Source organism: Macrotis lagotis, chromosome 8 (assembly GCF_037893015.1).
Source record: "Macrotis lagotis isolate mMagLag1 chromosome 8, bilby.v1.9.chrom.fasta, whole genome shotgun sequence".
Classification (NCBI taxonomy): domain Eukaryota; kingdom Metazoa; phylum Chordata; class Mammalia; order Peramelemorphia; family Peramelidae; genus Macrotis; species Macrotis lagotis.
In genome coordinates, this window is record NC_133665.1 from 58,204,818 (window position 1) to 58,223,911 (window position 19,094).

General features: G+C 39.8%; 1 protein-coding gene across 2 annotated transcripts in view; it reads right to left on the reverse strand.

The window, feature by feature from the left end:
• Positions 1–2,087: 2,087 nt before the first annotated feature.
• CLCN7 (chloride voltage-gated channel 7) overlaps positions 2,088–19,094 on the reverse strand; it is a 55,030-nt gene continuing 38,023 nt past the window's right edge. The window contains exons 12-25 of one of the 2 annotated variants that reach the window (XM_074197160.1): positions 17,863–17,979; positions 17,224–17,278; positions 16,321–16,381; positions 15,327–15,465; positions 14,119–14,212; positions 11,637–11,806; positions 10,405–10,456; positions 9,873–10,000; positions 8,862–8,947; positions 8,210–8,339; positions 7,702–7,761; positions 6,028–6,204; positions 4,791–4,871; positions 2,088–4,286 (exon numbers count right to left, since the gene is read on the reverse strand). In XM_074197160.1, the coding sequence (XP_074053261.1) occupies positions 4,200–4,286; positions 4,791–4,871; positions 6,028–6,204; positions 7,702–7,761; positions 8,210–8,339; positions 8,862–8,947; positions 9,873–10,000; positions 10,405–10,456; positions 11,637–11,806; positions 14,119–14,212; positions 15,327–15,465; positions 16,321–16,381; positions 17,224–17,278; positions 17,863–17,979 (1,437 nt within the window). In that variant the 3' untranslated portion in view covers positions 2,088–4,199. The remainder of the gene's footprint in view (positions 4,287–4,790; positions 4,872–6,027; positions 6,205–7,701; positions 7,762–8,209; positions 8,340–8,861; positions 8,948–9,872; positions 10,001–10,404; positions 10,457–11,636; positions 11,807–14,118; positions 14,213–15,326; positions 15,466–16,320; positions 16,382–17,223; positions 17,279–17,862; positions 17,980–19,094) is intronic. The other variant, XM_074197161.1, reaches the window with a different exon arrangement.

Here is a 19,094-nt window from a genome sequence, read left to right on the forward strand (position 1 = left end):
TGTGAAAAGTAGTTTGATAGAATAGATGCTCAGTTTAAGAAGCTATGTTTTGGTCCCATCTTTTTCCTGTCACTTCCTTGCATGAGGTTATAGATCATCTGGTGGGCAGGGCAGAAATCCCTGCTTTCTGGCACTTGGATTGTTTGAATGTTTGAAAAGCTTATGAGGTGATGTTTGTCCTTCATTCTCGAAGACCATGACACCAGGGAAAAATCATGTCATGATAAGCATATGAATTAGATTTGAGTGAGGGGTGTGCTAAGTCATTAACCTCACTTTCTCCTCCAAAGCTACCAGGATCCAGTGGCCAGATATTCATTAGGACAACTGGACATAGCCTTAGATGCAAGGCAATCAGGGTTAAGTGACCTGCCCAGGGTCACATAGCTAGTTAAGTGTCTGAGGCTGGATCTGAATTGCCATCTTTATGACTCCAAGGTCAGTGCTCTATTCACTGTGCCAGATAAATATAAAGCAAAAGTAATCACAGACTAAGTTGGAGTGGTTAGATGAGTCTGTTCTTCCAAGTGTCTCCACTTGGTGGAAGCAGTAAGCTTAGAGAGGAAAGTATTTCAATACCACAAAAGTAAAAATTAAATTTTTTATTGAAATACAGAAACATTTCTTATGATTCACAGGTTTTATAATTAAGATTTCAATGCTCCCCAAAGATACATTTTTTTAGTTCCCCAGTAAAATCACTGTTTATCCTAAAGAATTGTGCTGCAGCATAAAATTCATCAGCTATACATTCTTTACTAAGAAGCTGGTGCATGGCTATTATCAATTGCACCAAGTACAAAGGATCTAACTATCTGTTGCCTCTTTTCCTGCACAGGGAAGACAAGCTGAGACTGAGCTGGTCCTCAAGGTTGAGTATAAATACAGCCTACCTGACCCTTCTGCTCCCTTCTAATATAACAGTTTAAGCCTTGGTTCTCAGAGTCCTGGGACTGAACGATTAACATTTTACTCAAGGCAATAATTTTCCTTCGCTGTTATTAGACAAAGGTCTCACTGTAGTGGTCTGTTCAGTAGGACTAATGCTAAACAGTTATATATCAGATCGCTCATCCTCATATCCTACAATTCCCACAGGAGATGGGGAGAAGTTCTGGCCTTGGGCATTAACAGGTCATTATCCTACCAGAAATACTTCTGGTCTGTTATCAGGAAGTCTTCATTGAGCTGTTCATTAGTCAAAATACCTGCCATTTATGGAGTACTTAGATCACATCTGGATTATCTCACTGGATCTTCACAATAATTCCATGAAGCAGATGTTATCATCCTATTTTTTTTTTTTTTACTAGCAAGGTAACTTGCCCAGGGTCACAAAACTAATTGTGTTCTCCAGTGCCTCCTCTGCTACACCGAGATGCCCACTAGAACAATGGAGATGGCAGCTGTGGCATCAGCATATCTATCTATGCCCAGGGCCCTAGTTCCTTTGTTCATCTGGAGCAAAAAGAATAAATGATCAGAAAGCCTCCTGGTGTAAATGTGATTTTTCCACGATTCACCTAATGGATTCCTCTGCATGTATGAAGCCCAAATGACCCCAGGGAGGAGGGAACTTTTTTCTTTTAACCTTTCTGTTAAGTGTTTTATATTCCTGGCAAAATAAATCTGAGGCCCAAGTGGCAATCATTGACAACTCAGAACTAAAGTCATGACCAGTTCCTAAGCTGGGCTTCAAAAGGGAGCTTGCTCTGGAGTTAGAACTGGTACTGAGAAAAGGGAGGCCAACTAAAGGCTCAGCAGGATCAGGTCTCCTTTCTAGTGACCTGGCCTATCTCAGGGTTATTGTATACCTGCTCCAGGGTGGGAATATTTCAGTGACAGCAACAAGAGGGCACTTACTGTGAATGTATTTGGCATTGAGTGGCCACCAGTCTTGTTCATTAGGGCTCATGATAATGCTCCCAGCTGCAAAGGTTAAGCATTCTCACCTGGCCAAAGGACCCCTAATAGGAGAACTTCTGGTCAGTGCACCATCAACTTCAAAAACTAGCCATATGCCCCAGTCAACTTTGGCTCAAGGTCATAGTCTTAACTGAGAAGGAAAAACATCCAGCAACAGAAGCTTGACTTCAATCCCTTTATTTCTTATATTCATACATATTCTGACCGCAGCCCACCTCAAGGTTTCCCATTTCCTTCTTGGCACATGATCTGGGTGAGGATTTAAAGGATTGCAGCAACACACTTTTCAAGGAGGTGCAAAGCCCATACTCTTCTCTCACAAAGCCACCATTACTTTCAACAGAGAGAAAATCAAACTGCAACATCTGCCCAAATATAAAAACCACAAACCAAAGTGTGCTGCTTCTCACAGGACCATGGGAACACTTAAAACAGTTTTAAAAGGACCATTTGAAGCTTGGGGAACTAATCTGTGCAGAAGTCAGTGATAAAAGGGACTCCCAAACCCAAACTTCATCAAAGCAGGTCTCTCTCCCCAAGTACAGATAATAAACCACACACATGAGAGTGAGGATGAGGAAGAATCAGCCCCAGGAGGCTGTTGCAGTGGGGAAGGCCAAAGACAGGTGGCCAGCCAGGTTTGGAAGAAGGCCAAGGTGGGGAAGGTAAAGAGAACTTGGTGCCACAGAAACAGCATGCTACCCAAGATAGCATGGGCACAGCTGGTCTTTACCCATTAGTAAAGAAATGACTAACCAGACACCTGAAAGATGCCCTCCAGGGACCCCAGCCAGTTAATAAAGATATAACAGAGCTGTTCACTTAAGATGAGCCATGGGTCACACCCTATAGTGCTGTCAAGAGTGCTGTCAAGGGCACAGCATGAACATGGACTAAGGGAATCAAAGAGAGGTCACCCAGTAAGGGTCTCTCAGATCCTGCTTTCAGTAAAACCCACAGCAAGCATATGCAGACCAAAGGATGCTTTTCATTTATATCCAGCTCTAACAGATGGAGAAAACAAGTACATTAAGGAGTCATATACTAATACCTGAAGGATTCATCACATAAGTACTTTTCATTGACATAAATACAAACTCCCAAGACAGTGTTTAAGAAGAGCAATGCTGACTGAATGGCCAGCCTTAAACAGATGGGAAGGTAGGGCAGGGGAGAGTTTAGGGAGAAGGAAGTGATACCACAACCAAAGCCATGGGATGACAGGAGATGTCATGACCATTATGTGACTCCACACAAGGATTCTTGTGTTCTCTTGCTCACTGACCAGAGAAGTCAGATGGGACAAGGTTAGCCAACTTCAGACCAGAGTGACAGATTACCATTCATCTAGAATTGTCCCCAGTCAGAAGCCACATCAGTAAGGATGGCCACATTTCATATTTCCACTGGTGCCACAACCCTACTTGTCTGACTCTGAGAAAAAGGAGAGATTCAAAGTTCTCTTGGCTGCAAGGAAGGGGATTTCACTGGTGATAGTGACACCTTGAGTTGTTTTTAGGAGAGTAGGTAATCCCAGTTCCAAGAAAAACAGAACTATTAGTATATGTGGCTCTTCTTGTCCTTGGGACTCTTTCTTCACATCCCTTGGTCCAATCCAAACCCAACCATCATTCTGGAGACAGGACAGTCAGGCACTGAGGCTGAGAACCTCCTTATGCTATACCGAGACAGGAAGGAACAGGCTGGTTATAGAGAATGTACAGGAGGAGAAGTTGAAGCATCTGCTGCATCCTCGGTTCTCTTTCAGGAAATCCTCAGAGAGATTCCTGAGCATTGTGCAAAACAAATAAACCAGGCTGGCCACTGTGGCCACAGCAGGGTCAGTGGGAGCACAACACAGCAGATGTAACAGACTGGACCTCCACATCCTCTTTACATGTGTATGCACCAACATAAGTTCCCTCACCCATTTGCTCTCAGACAAGGAGCACAGCTAGAAAGGAAAGTTAAACTCATTTGATCCTTTCACATAAAGAAACATAAAAGGATAGAATAAAAATTGAATCCAATGGCGACAAACCAGAAAAATATTAAAATGTAAACAAATCTACCCACAATGTACATCAATTTAAAACACTGAACTGGAACCTGGAGCAGCCAGGCTTGCAGCTTGGAAGTCTGGGAGGACTTTTCACTTCCATGGACTCCAGAGAAACAAGGCCTCAGATGAGTGTGCTAAAGAACATGAGGAGCCAGAGGATGTCCAGTGGTCAGTATCACTTGCTCTGCAGAGAGATGTGATGCCAAGCCCCTCAAGTCTGAGCCAAGGAGAGCTCTTCCAAACCTCCTTTTCCTAATCTGTATCTTGCAAGGTCTTTTCTTGTCACCATCCCAACTACCTATAAGGACAGAACAAAATGAAATAAGCCAGAGAAACAAAAATATGAACCAAATATTATGATACTGGAACATTTGCCATAAAAAGTCTGGCCTTTTCTCCCTTTCACGTGGATAGTGAAATGGTACAAAAGACCCAAAAGAATCAAGAGTCCTAGCTGCCTGATTCTTGGCTCTGACAAAGAAGCCAGAATGCTTACACTTGATGGTATGATCACCACCCTGGACATTTATGTTCTGCTGACTCAGAGAGTGGCCACCCTGAAGAACTAAAATAGGCAGGGCCTCTATAGCTGACCATCTTTGAAGTTAAGAAAGCCAGAGCTATCTGAAATCTCTTCCTGGGGCAGTCACATTTATGCCAAAGGAAAGAGGGTTGGGGACAAACAGCCCCATCCTGGGCTCTCTATTTATAGAAAGAAGAGAAACTTCACTCTCCTAGTCAGTGATGCTATTATATATGAATGTAGAGTGAGCAATTTTTTCCTCCATGAACCCAAACTTACCTGATTATGATTATCTACCACCACCAAATGCCTGAGTCCTAGTGCTCGGAAAAGTTTGAATACTCTTGGTAGTGATGCCTCCTAGAAATAAATCAAACTTGAATTTAGTCTTTAGGTCACCTTGCCAATTATCAGTTTTCCCAAAGAGAAAATTGACTGCCCATAGAAGGCATTCAATTACAGAGACCATTTCTACTGGGCTATCAGGTCCTACATCTCCTAGGCCTGCCTGGTCAACCCTGAAGGAAGGACTATGAAGCACTGCTGACCACTGGCAGAAATGAGAACCAATTCTTTATAGAGTTGGTCTAACTTCCTATTTGTCTTGCATTAGAGCAAGACCTGGGTCTCTCCCACAGTCACAGAACTAGTACAGAACCTAAGTTATAAGAAGGCAGCTGTCTCCTCTATAGAAATCAGCTTGATTCCTAGAGTTCAAAAAACATTTATAAAATGTCCAAAAAACACAAAATACTATGCTAAGGTCTAAGGCTATAAAGGTAAAAATCAAAGTCCCTGTCTTAAAGGAGCTTGCAGCCTCCTGCAGTGACCGACTGTAGCTTTTTCTTTCAGAGGGGAACCACACTCTGAATGAGTTTTTTTTTAAGTTTTTTTTTTTTTTGCAAGGCAAATGGGGTTAAGTGGCTTGCCCTAGGCCACACAGCCAGGTAATTATTAAGTGTCTGAGACCGGATTTGAACCCAGGTACTCCTGACTCCAAGACTGAACGAGTTTTAATGTTTGGAGATGTGTTTAAAAAAAAGATTATGTGACTGACAACATTTAATATTATTACTCTCTATATGTTTTTATTTATTTTTTAAATATTAATTTTCCTGAATTAAATATTAAAACATTTTTAAACATTTTTGTTTTGTTTTGTTTTTTAATTCCAAGTTCCAAATTCTATTTCTTCCTGTCCTTTACCCTCCTAGAAAAGGTGAACAATCCAATATAGGTTATATGTGCACAGGTCAATGACTAAGAAATTGAATTTAAACATTCTCTCAGTCATTTGCATTTTCTCTTATATGATTGTACTGTATATTATGAAAAAGAAAGTCCAAATGGCAAACCCCACTGCTCCCATTTCAGTTTCTCAGTAAGCTCTCCATGGTCACAGAACTAGAATAGCTGCCTAGTCACTAGCTCCAGAAGGGTCCTTTCATTTCTCAGTCTCCTTCACTGGCTAGAGGTTTAGAGACAGCTCCCCTCCTGGAGCATGTTGGCCAGTTACCTGAGGCACTGTGTATGGGGAGGGGTTCATGAATTCAGTGAGGTCCATCATGCATTCTCGTTCATCCTGAGACACATGAATTGATTGGATGGGTGGGAATCGGGGGTAGGCATCTCGAAAGTCCTTCAGCTTCAGTCTCCTCTGGACCAGGTTCAGACTGGCTCTTTCCACAAACACCTAAAATGGAGGGCAAAAGAGAAAGAAAAAACATTCTTTCATCTCACAGGGTCTCTCTTAGACACTGCACCAGTGATGGTGCACCTTGTTTATTTTTCATTTTATTTTTAGTTCCAAATTCTCATCTCCCCTCCCCATCCATTAAAAAGGCAAGAAAACAAAGCCTTTTACATAAGTTATACAAAACAAATTCCCATATAAGTTATGTCCCACTCCTTTCCTCTTCAAAAAAAAAAGGAAAAGAACACAAAGCTTTCATCTGCACTGAATCATTACTTCTTTTCTTTCTTTCTTTCTTTCTAAAGATTTTGCAAGGCAATGGGGTTAAATGGCTTGCCCAAGGCCACACAGCTAGGTAATTATTAAGTGTCTGAGACTGGATTTGAACTCAGGTACTCCCAACTCCAAGGCCAGTGCTCTATCCACTGTGCCACCTAGCCGCCCCAAATCCATCACTTCTTTCTTTCTATTTTTTTTTTACTTTTTTTTTTATTTATTTAAGGCAATGGGGTTAGGAGTGACTTGCCCAAGGACACACAGCTGGGCAATTACTAAGTATCTGAGGCCAGATTTTAATTCAGGTCCTCTTGACTCCAGGACCAGTACTCTATCCACTGCATGACCTAGCTGCCCCTCCATCACTTCTTTCTCTGGAGGTGAGTGGCACATTTCATCAGAAGTCCTTTGGAATTGTGGAATTGTGGTCACTTTGTTGATCAGTTACTAAGTCTTTTAGTTGATTGTCTTTACAACACTGTTATTGTATAAATTGTACTCCTAGTTCTTCTCACTTCACTCTGCATCATACACTTTTTTTTTTTAGGTTTTTGCAAGGCAAACGGGGTTAAGTGGCTTGCTCAAGGCCACACAGCTAGGTAATTATTAAGTGTCTGAGACCGGATTTGAAACCAGGTACTCCTGACTCTAGGGCCGGTGCTTTATCCACTACGCCACCTAGCTGCCCCTGCATCATACACTTCTTACCAGGTTTCTCTGAAACCATTTCTTTCATCATTTCTTATGGCACAATAATATTTCATCACATTGATATACCACAACTCATTCAGACATATTCCAGTTGATAGATAGCTCTTCAGTTTCTAAAGTTTTTACTACTATAATTCACCCCCCCCAAAAAAAAAGTCTATTACAAATCTTTTTGTATTTATGGATAATTTTCCACTTTGCCTGGGGTTTAGATCTAGTAGTAGTATCACCAGAGTAAAGGGGTGTATGATTAATAGCATTTTAGGCATCATTCCTAATTTCTCTCCACAGTAGAGGTGAAGGGGCACTTTGTAGAGATTACCTAGAATTCTGGCATTTCTGTTGCTGTGTTGAAGTCTTTGAAATTTGAACTCTAAACTAGATGGTAAAAACTACCGCGAAACATAAGGGAAAATGCTGTAGCAGAGAATGGAGGTTCATTTGCAAGGTCCATAACTGCCATTTAGGGCTCTCATGTCATTTGTTTAAAGTCCTTATGAATAACCATACCTTATGCTTCAAGAGGACAATCAACTGGGAACGTAGGATCAAGCCCTGTAACCTTGCTGGCTGCAAAAAAAGAGACTATCTTTTAGTCCATACGTAGTGGTCAGAAGCATGACTTAGAGTTTGTATTATTTTCAAACTTCCAGGCTTTAGGTATTTAAAGGAATGGCCCTGACTCCTCTCTTCACTTTCTCCCCTCCCACTCCCCAGTACCCAAGCCACATAGCAAAGGCTATGGCAATGAGCTGCCCAGGAAAAAAAAAAGGAAGTGAAAACTCTTGGGTCTTGCTTCATCTAACTTTAGCTCTGGTTAACTTTTTGTTCATCTGCCATAATTAGCTGAGGTTGTCTGTTCCCCTTCCCACCAGGAGGGACCCAAATTGTGAAATGACAATTCACAAATTCTGAAATGCCTTTCTGGGGGCAAAGGGTTGAAGAGGGATGATTATTTATAAAATTGGATGCCATTTCTTTCTCTTTTCCCCTCTCCATGGCAAAATTTTTCATCTACCTGAGCATCATCAGAATACTCCACCACTGGGAAGCCATTGTGATTGGAAGAAGTATCACTGAGGACATCCACTATAACTCCAACTTTTTCTTTTCTCCGTAGACAGGTAACTGGTGTACTCATCACTTCTCTGTTAAGAAAACATAGAGAAACAAGAACAGGCAGTCTTGGACCACTGTCTTAATTTTAGAATATTCAGGGGGGGAAAAAGATGCTCCTTTTGTTACTATCAAGTTAATTAATGGTATTTTATAGACCAGTTTCAATCTACTGACTTAGAAACTCTCTGCTGAACATCAATGAAATTTTCACTATTTCTCCGAGTCTCAGTTTCTACAAACAAAAAGCCCTTCCTAGAAATGCCATGCCTCCTACTCCCCACTTAAAAGAGGCATATTCCACAACAGCAGGACTTATCAACCCTGTCCCAGAGAAAAGAGGGATAGTTGAAGTTACAGTTAAAAAAAAAAAAACAAAATAAAAATATGTATTTTTTCCAGCAGAAATAAATAACTTACTTCCTTGGGAAGTATACATTACCAGGCATGATTTGAGTCATTGACATCTTGGTAATTTTGTTCTAAGCTAAACTCTGTAAAAGAAGTCCAAGGGGTAGATCTTGGGGTAAGGATTCCAGAAAGAGGGATAGTACCTGGCAGTGAGTGAATGAGAAGTAACTGGAGCTTCCCAGTGGAGGAAGGGGACACTTTGCAGTTGAATATGCATGTCGTAAAGGCCCTGGGAAAGAAAGGCAGGACAAAACAGATACATAGTTGTACTTTCTTCCAGTGGGGAAGTCAGATTTAAGAGTTGGTCTCCTGGGGCAACTGACCATTTCTTTTCATGTTCACTGATAGACCCTGTATTCTTCTTGTTGCTCCTTTGAAGTTCCAACTGAAATCCCGCCTTTTATAAAAAGCCTCTTCTAGTTTCCCTTAATGCTGGTACATCCGTTCTTCTGAGATCTGCCAATTTATCCTGACTACATCTTGCTATATACAACTGTTTACACAGTCTTCCCCACTGGACTGTCAGTTACTTGAGGACAAGGACAATTTCTCCCTTTTCTATGTCCCCAGGACTTGGCACAAAAAAGAGGCTCCATAAATGTTGTGGTAACTGAATGACTCCTTTCTATCCCCTTAATCCTGGCCGCTCACTCCAAATCATCAGGATGAGAACCACTAGAGTATATTTCAAAATCATTCATCTTTAAGGTTTCACAATAATCCCCCTTAGTTAGCCTGCATATTTCCCTGTGAGATAAAGAGGGAACCAACACAGAACTTTCAAGAGCGAAAGATTCAGTGATTCTTCTAACCAGAGACAGAAATGAGGTAGAGCAGAGTCTCTGGATCCATGCCCAGTTACTTCCTAAAGTCTAGTGAATTCTGCCAGAGGAGTCATGAGAAAGGCTCTTCCTCAGAACATTTGAGATGAAGATCATTTCTTCACTATATCTGTCATCTCTACTCCATAGAGAACATACTGCCCCACTATGGAAAAGGCACCAATGTTGCCTCCTATACACAGGATTCTTAATATGAAGAGTCTCTTCCTCTCATCCTGCCCTTGCCAAACTATGAGAGATTGGAAAGTTTGATTTGCTTGAGTCAAACAATATAGTCCAAAAATGGACTCACTCCTCTCTTCTATGACAAACCTCAATAAAGAAGTCTCCAACGATTTTTGCTGTCATCAAAACCAACATGATGGGGAAACCATAAGTCACATTGCTCGTAGCCTCCATCATGATGACAGTCAGGCTCAGAGTCATTCTCACAATGCCACCTGAGGAAAATAAAAGGGAGTTAATGCAATCCCACAGTTTCAGATCAAACCAATTCCTTTAAATTCTTTCATTTTTCTCCCATGCCAAACTTGCAAAAAGTATTAATAAATCAAGTCTCAGATCTCTCTTTAATATATATCTTTTTTTTTTTTTTTGCAAGGCAAGTGGGGTTAAGTGGCTTGCCCAAGGCCACACAGCTAGGTAATTATTAAGTGTCTAAGACCGGATTAGAACCCAGGTACTCCTAACTCCAGGGCCGGTGCTTTATCCACTGTGCCACCTAGCCACTCCTAATATATATCTTGAGATAAAAGTTATTCCCTCCTGACCCTTGAAGCTAAGAGATCCATCCTATCTTCCCTCCTTAGAATGCATTCATGTTAGGGCAAAACACAGGACTCACCAAGTTGGGCAGCAGCCCCCATTAGGGCATACTTGCCAGGGTCGGCCCATATCTAAAGTAAGAAGAAATAAAAACAAAAGATATTAGAGCACTGATAGGTAAAAGCACCAACTGAAAACATAGATTCCATGTCTCTGGCTTCCTAATGATTGGCATAAAAGCAGAATAACTGACAAAACCAAATTTTGGAGAATCTTGTTTGAGATAAGAATGAATCAGAAAAGCTAGGTGGTGCAGTGGATAGAGCACTGGACCTGGAGTCAGGAGGACCTAAGTTCAAATCTGGCCTAAGATACTTGATAATTATGATCTGTGTGACAGTGGACAAGTCATTTAACTCTACTATTCACAAAAAACAAAAACAAAAAAAGAGCTCAGCTCAAATATCACTTTCCACAGAGGGGCCCTTTCCTGCTCCTCAATGATGCCAGAATCTTTCTCTCCAAGATTATCTTCTGTCTGCTGTGTAAATGCCTAATTATTTCTGTACCATCTCCTACAGTAGTATGTAAGCTCTTTGAGGGCAGAAATAGTTTTTCCTCTTCTTTGTATCCCTAGTGCTGACAAACTGGATATTTAAATTTTAACTGATTGAAATCAGAGACAAACTAACGATATTCTTCAGTGTGTAGCATTCTTCTAGTGAGGATTCCCTCTATTGATGAAAATCTGCAACTAATCTGTATCTATACTGGAGAGTTGCTTAGGGGTCCCGAGAGATGAAGTAATTTTACCCCTAATTATTTATATGGCTAGTTTGTCAGAAGCAAAAAAAAAAAAGAAGCAAAATTTGAACCAAGGTTCTTCTGAATTTAAAGTTGGCCTTCTACATATTACGCCATAACACCGCTTCTAGACTCTCCCAGAATCACCATAAAAACAAAAATAAATTTAACATGGAGAGGCAACAAAATGCTAGTCAAATACAAAGGTCAATTATAGTATCATGCTGTCAAAGTTAAGGAACACTGCCCATATTTTTATTAACGCCAATCAACAATTTGGAGGGATTATACTTTGTTAGGTTGAGAAGTGGGTTGGATATTTTTAGGGAAGTTACTGGTGAGAAGTGATAAAACATACCAAAAGAAAAGTTACTCTAAGTTATCACTCTCTTTCATTGAGTATCACAAATGTACCCATTTATCCTTAATTTCCTGCTTGCACTTGACTCAACTTAAAAGCAGAGCTCTCCAAATTCTGTTAGCTGGTAGAATGAAGGGGATACTCACTGCAGAGTTGGTGAGGTATGACAGTGATATGCCAAAGAGTCTTCCCCAGGCAGCACCAATGAGGAGGGATGGAATGAAGACTCCAGCAGACACAGTGAGTCCATAGGTCCAAACTGCCAGCAGGAAGTAGACCAGAGTGAAGAGTCCCAGGGTCATAGGGTTGTAGGAACCTAAGCAAGGCAGGAGATGTCATGGGAACTGAACTATATGACTTTCTTGAAACTGAATGTCTCTATTCAGCATTGGTTTTAGCTATTCACAACAAAACAAATCACCAAATTACACCCAAAATGGAAGCAGTGAAAACTATGAATAAATATTGCTCTCCATGAAAGGGTAAAAACAGCACAAAGAACACTTCATCATTTATCCTAAATCTTCTGATATCATCCTGATCAAGGACTTTTGAGAAAGGTTTGATATTCCTAACTACATTATGCTAGTTATGACATCCCTTTCACAGTATTCTCTAGAGCTTTTCTAGGACTTTCACTCATTCTCAGCATTTTCAGGAGGAGAAAGGATGGTAACGCCAATCCCTTCTCCTATTTTAGAGAGAGAAAAACTGAGGCAGAAGACAAAGAGAAGTAATCTGTGAAGCAAGAAATCAGCACTGTAGGAAGACAAACAAACTCTCCAAGTCTAAGTACATTCCTTTTTTGTATTTTAACTATATCACAAGCTTAATCAAATCCTGAAACCATATTAACAAATAGTTATTCTTTAAAAATGCAGAGATGGCCTCAGGACTATATTCACAAGTTATCTATGAGAGGTAACATTTCTGCTTATAATGATGTGTTCCAGTATGTATGGGGGAAGAAATGGGGGAAGGTGAGCCCTCTTCCATCACAGAGGCAACCTCAGTCCCTGATCAATACACTAAAAACAGTATGACTGACTACAAGTTGGCAGAAAGGGAACCTGGTTACCAAGGACACTTTTCTCTATTCCTTCCACACTGGTAAACTAGAACTCAGGAAATTGGTATAGAAAGCCCAAATAGGAACCTGCCAAGGCTCAGATGAAAAAACAAGTTTTAAAAATTATTCCAGATGCAGACATCTAGAATTACAACTTGGATGCTGACAGCAACAGAATAGGTTTTCCCAGAGCTTCTAGGGGAATGTGGGTATCCTATGTCATAGCTGAAAACACATGGGAATAATTGTACAACATTCAGGTTTGCTTCTTAGAAGATCTTAATGAGAATAAGAAAGGGCTGCACATGGGTTCTAACAAGTGAAGATGAAATTGAGCAGGTAACAGGTTTCAATACCCACTGAATTCTGATGATGTGTCACCCAGGCAGAACTGAAAAATGTAGAGCTGAATCATAGGCAGAGGAACTTAGACACAGAAATGGTAAAAACTCACTAAGGACACATCTCAGACTAGGACACAGTCTGAGTAGAAGCAGTTTATTGACTATAAACCTAACCTGAAGGCTTAACTAATAGTTGAGAAAAAATAAAGATTTTGTATTTGTAAATATATAATATTTACACAAAACAACTGCATTTAACAAGAGAAAAAAAAAGCAGAGAAAAGAGACTAGAAGCCATACAGTGTAGGGGAAAGACTAAATTGGATATCTAAGGGCTGGCTGGCTTTGCAGTTTGCAGTTAACTTACTTTTCCCTACCTGGGTCAGACAAGAGTTTTCTCCTCTTTCATATATGGCAGACAGTTTAAATGGTCTCCAAAGGGCCCTTTCAGTTCTAGAGTCCTATTATTCATTATATTCAATGTCACAGAGTAAGTCTGCCTTGCCATCTTCTCTCCTTCTGTATCATGTACACATTACTAAGAAAGCTAAATAGAGACATCATGATTTTTCTATTAAATGTTCAGTTTTTCAGAGAATATAAGACAAAGTCTCATGGTCACAGTTTAAACCACTACCTTGATTTGGGGAACTTGCCTAATATTCTGGCCAAAATTAAAACTCTGGAAACAATTCACAGAAGGTAAAGTCATTCAAGAAAATGAAATCCAAGTAAATGATGGAAAGACCTAAGAGTCTCCCAAAGCAGATCACTCTCCAGGAAGGAAGGAAGACAGAATCTATTAAACTGACCAAACCCATCATATTTTCAACACAAAAATATAAGCCCACAATTCTTCCCCTGTACCCCTGCCCAAATCCATCTCCTTGTGTACCATTGCTTTCCATAATTTCCCCCCAAAATAGTGGATTAAAAAAAATCATATCATAAAACTGAGTAACTTGAATGATTTAATTCCATGTGAAGACTCTGGGTTTGAGGTCCATTGCAGTAGCCTCTCCTTTCCCTTCTCTACTTCTACTAAGTTCTGTTCATCATCTGAAGTGTCAATGTCAAAGCAATATGAAAATTTAAGAATACTTTCTATAAAACCCAGTACTTTCCCCTATCCTTTAATTCAATTCCCACCATGGGAATAATTACAGGTCAAATTCTGATTCTAGCTTGATGCCTTGGTGATCAAAAATAACCTACCTGGGGGGTCATGAAAAAGGCTGACAACACTCTTCTCTGGGGTGTTGAAGAAGGCTGCAGCCATCGAATTATATTCTCCATCTGCACAGAACAACTGTGGGATTGAAGGACAAAAAGGAAAATGAGATGTCAGAATATCCTAAGTAAACACAGACTTGGTGTCTTCACCAGTAAAGGTCAACCAAGAGTTTCTTCAGCAGAAACATATGTGGTCAGGTCTAACTACTTTGAAGATCATTAAAGAAATAGGTCTGTGGGTGGCTAGGTGTCGTAGTGGATAAAGCACGGGTCCTGGAGTCAGGAGTTCCTGAGTTCAAATCTGGTCTCAGACACTTAATAATTACCTAGCTGTGTGGCCTTAGGCAAGCCACTTAACCCCATTTGCCTTGCAAAAAAAAGAAAAAAAAAGAATAGAAATAGGTCTGCAGCTAGTATGTGTACATTCATGCATGCATGCACCCCCCCCTTAATCAGGAAATAGACTAAGGTTCATATGAATATCATTAATGCTAGATGAAACTAGGACAAAATGGTTTTCTAATAGCTCTCATGACTGTAAGGAATGTCTCTAAATCAATACTATTCGATTCTACTTTCAAAGAATTCAATAAGGTAAAGGCAGGGACTGCTGGCTTAAAGGAAACCTGACCTTAGTTCTGGACTTAAGAGTTAGCTTGCTGCTGGGTACACTTAAGCCACTACCCTCACAAGAGAGGCCTAAGCAGGTTCCTAGAGCCTTTAAACATTTATTTATTTATTTGTTTGTTTGTTTGTTTTTTTGCAAAGCTAATGGGGTTAAGTGGCTTGCCCAAGGCCACACAGCTAGGTAATTATGTAGTGTCTGAGGCCAGATTTGAACTCAGGTACTCCTGACTCCAGGGCTGGTGCTCTATCCACTGCGCCACCTAGCTGCCCCTAAACATTTATTTTTAAAAGTCATTTTAAAAACTCAAAGAGAACAGCACCCAGGGTACCCATGTCAGACCTACTTTAATTCTACCCAAACTGCCTGGTTAATGAAGTGGTTTCTCATCCAAAACACAACTAGCCCACTCCTGAGAAATAAGGTGTCTTAGAGGAATGCTTTTCTGCTGGGTAAATGATTACCAACCTTAAATGAGATAGAAGTGCAACACTAGGTCCTGACTACTGGGGGGATCCCATCATTCCATGTCAGACCCCTCTAGTCCATGGCTTTAGTCTCTTACCTGAAGAGGGTAAGACATGGAATTCCCTTGGAGTGGTTGGCAATCCCGAGATGAATAAATCAATACAAACGCAACTGTGGCAGTGACTGCAGCCACAAGCATGGCTTCAATCACCTGTAGGCAGGGGCGGTGTATGTATCTATGGCACCAAAATAGTTTAAGATAAGATTTTCTAAATCAATGACAAAATTGCACAAATTGCAAGCAAGACATCACTACTTGGTTCCTCAAAGAAGAGTCTAAAGAGAACACCAATTTATGGATTATAGTCAAATCAGCCATTCAATGGACTGGCCTTCCTGCCTCTTCATCTATGATATTGACCAAGCTATATCTTCACATAAGCACAGAATTTATGAATATAAAATGAGTATCTAATGATATCCAAAAGTCAAATATGAACTATTTTGGAATTATCTGTATCTATTTTTCCCTAAATTATGAATATGATCGTGTTGACCACACGAACTCTACATCACACTGTAGCAATCCCCACTAACATTCTTGTCACTGACTTGGTAATTGGAGAAACTGATGACAATACAGCATTAAGCAGTAGCTACACCATTCCCTTTCTTGAAGTTAGAGATTAATTTACATGTGAACTGTGAAAGTCCCTGTGCTATTCCGCTTGACTTAATGTAACCAGAATATCAATAAGAAGATACACTCTTTGAAACTGGCAGGAAACAATTTATCTTCTTATCCAAATAATGCTGTGTTTAAACAAGTCCAGGAAGAGAAAGCATAGATAGCTTCTTACATACATTGAGAAAAGAGAAGATATAGGCTTATGTTCCCCTTCCTAGGTTGGATTCAGATAAATATAAAAGATTAACAACAGCTGAGGTTATTACCTAGGGGTCATTCCATTTCCCATTCCTTTATCCCTCTTTCAGTTACCTAATTACCCTGTATACTTCAAAACCCATGATCATATGACAAATACTAAAATGCCATTCTCTATATAAATACATCAATGGGACCTTATTACCTGATTCGAAACATTGTCAGCCAATAATTCAAGGCATTGAACACTGCTCCAAGAATACCACCTACAGTCAGAAAGAGACAAATAATAGGGGAAAAAGGGTCAGTTTTGACATCTGAATTCCCTATGCACCTAATAATTTGGGAGAGCTGGCTACTTCACATTTCCCCAATTAAGGAACCATTCCCAGAAACTTCATAGAAGGACCTAAGATGGAATGAAGGAAATATATTTTAAAATGGCTTCTCTACAGGAACACATTCTGAGAGAGATTAATCTTCAAAGTCCCTTAGTTCAGTGGAAGATAATTCTTAATATATGTTAGATTTAGGTGAGAAGAACAACAACCTACATTCATTCCTTTGAGTTTTATTTTTTCTATCAATAAAAATTCAAATACAAAAACTTACAGCCCCAGTAACATAAGAATATAAACTTTACTGCCACAAAGATGAATATATAAATAATTTAAATCCTTAGATTAGCAGCAGCTCTTCTGGAACATAGATTTCAAGCACCAAGAAAAATAAGTGACAACTGTCATGCTATGTGAAATGTACCACTAAATAACTAACTAGTTTATTCCAGGTTTTTATGGAGAATCCTTAAAAGCTGCTTCACAAAGTTAACCTATGTCTCAGATTTTAGTTTTTTGGGGATTTTTTTGATTTTGTCTCAGATTTTGGCAATATACTAGACTTTGGCAAATTCTTATCCAGGCCAAAAATACAGAAATATTCTCTAGAGAATTAACTAGGGCTCCTGCCATTTCAAAAGCCATGTTTAGAAAAGATCTTTCCATAAATATTTAACAGAAGTGGGATGGCCTTTGGTAAAAATGAGAAAAAAAGATGGGGGGGAAAACAGAGCTAGATTTTTAATAAATTCAACACAAATTCTCCTTACCCACCACACCCATGGCAATGAAGATGGGGATCTCATGGATTGTGTATACCATTTTCTATACAGAAAAAAGGAAGAAAAAGTGGTTTAATAAACCTACTGGTATAAACCTTGAGTAATGATCTCCAAATGCCCCCCCCCACTACATACTGCAACAAAGATGGAAAGCACAACGATCTCCCTAGTTTTCAAAATCAATGAGATGCATCTGCTAGCATCTTTGGTGAAGCTCACAACTATGATTATTTAAATTGAACAGTTGCAGACATCAAACATATTTCATTTGGTAAGTATGATCCCAAACAAAATCTATAGTGAGAAGAATCTAATTCTCCATTCTAATAGTTTAAAAATTGAAGGACAGACAAGCTATTGGATTTTTCCACAGCCAGCCACAATATAGTAGAACTGTGTCAAAAACCCAGGTCTCCTGACTCCTGTTCACAATGCTCTTATTGCTGCACTGGTGGGTGACCACTGAATCCCACTAAGACAATGGATTTCACACAGAGGAATGCTTTGTTTCCAGAGTTAGATTAAAAAATCCAGAATCTCGAAACTGAAGACTCCTGTTAATCCAGGTGCCCAAGGAGGCAAGGAGAAAATAATATGTGTTTGAAGGCTTTGTATATTAATGGTTACCTCAGTGTCAAATCTTCCAAAATTGATGAGACCGGGGCTAGAGAGATCCCATATGTTTCCATGGTAAATACTTAGAACAAAATTCAGAGTGAATGTGGAAATCATGGAGGCAAAGAACTATGGGATAAATAGAAAAACAGACATGTTGCTAGGAAACAATACTTCAAACAAAGCAGGCTACTCTCTTGTGTCCAACAGAAAGAACAAAGCATTTCTAAGTGGGTAGGATCAGGAAGAAAGCAAGTCCCAGGAGTTGTCAGTTTAATAAAGGGTGAGGTCATAAGGAATTTTGAAACTTCTTTTTCAACCAAGGAAGGCTTCTCAAAGTTGGGATTGCAGAAGCTATCTAAAGGAATAAGGAGAGGGGTATTGATGAACAGAACATAGGGAGTGGCTTCAAAGGGGACTCAGAAACAAGGGTATGCTGAGTCTTTGACAGCAAAAGAAAGACGAGTTGGGCAAGTGGAAGACAAGGGTTCAAGGTGGCTGCTGAAGGACCCTGAGGCTAACTGTGGTTCATGTTCTGATTCAAAGGGTAATAAAAATTACCTTAGGAGAGTCAAGGTAATAGGAAAAAGAAACATGAAGACTGCAATAGTTGACTAGAAAGTAATGTTAAGGCCTGATGAGAAAAGAGATAATTCTACAACATTTTAAGAATCAAATTACAGTCATCCCTTTCACAATGCAACTTTCCCCAACTCAGTTTCACTATATTATGGGTCAAGTACAAGAAATTAAATTGGAATTTTTGTGGAGTTTTGTAGAAACTGCAGAAAACACACAAAGGCTAGCAGTCAACAAATAAAAAATTCACAAACACAGAAATGCATAAAATATATGTATGATACTAACATATTTTGTCTCTTAACACTATAATTCAGACTTCTTCTCTGGCATATAAGAAGGGCCAAAAAATTTATGGAGATTTTTCCAGATGGAGAGGGTGTTGTGACACTAACCCCCACGATGTGGAAGGGATAACTGTAGACAGAATTGGAGCCCTGTATGTATAATGAATAAATTCAGGGTAATTCCATCAAATGACAAACCCATAATCATGTTTCTCCCAGAAATCTGTGGCAGAGGACTAAGAGTAACCCTTCATAACAAGGGATGCAAATTTATGGAACTAAAGCAGGAATGAAGTGCCCATATAGCCATTGTTGAAGACAAAAAGATTTTTCAAAAAGAGGAAGCACCAAGACAGGCTTCTCAAGGTAACATGTAAA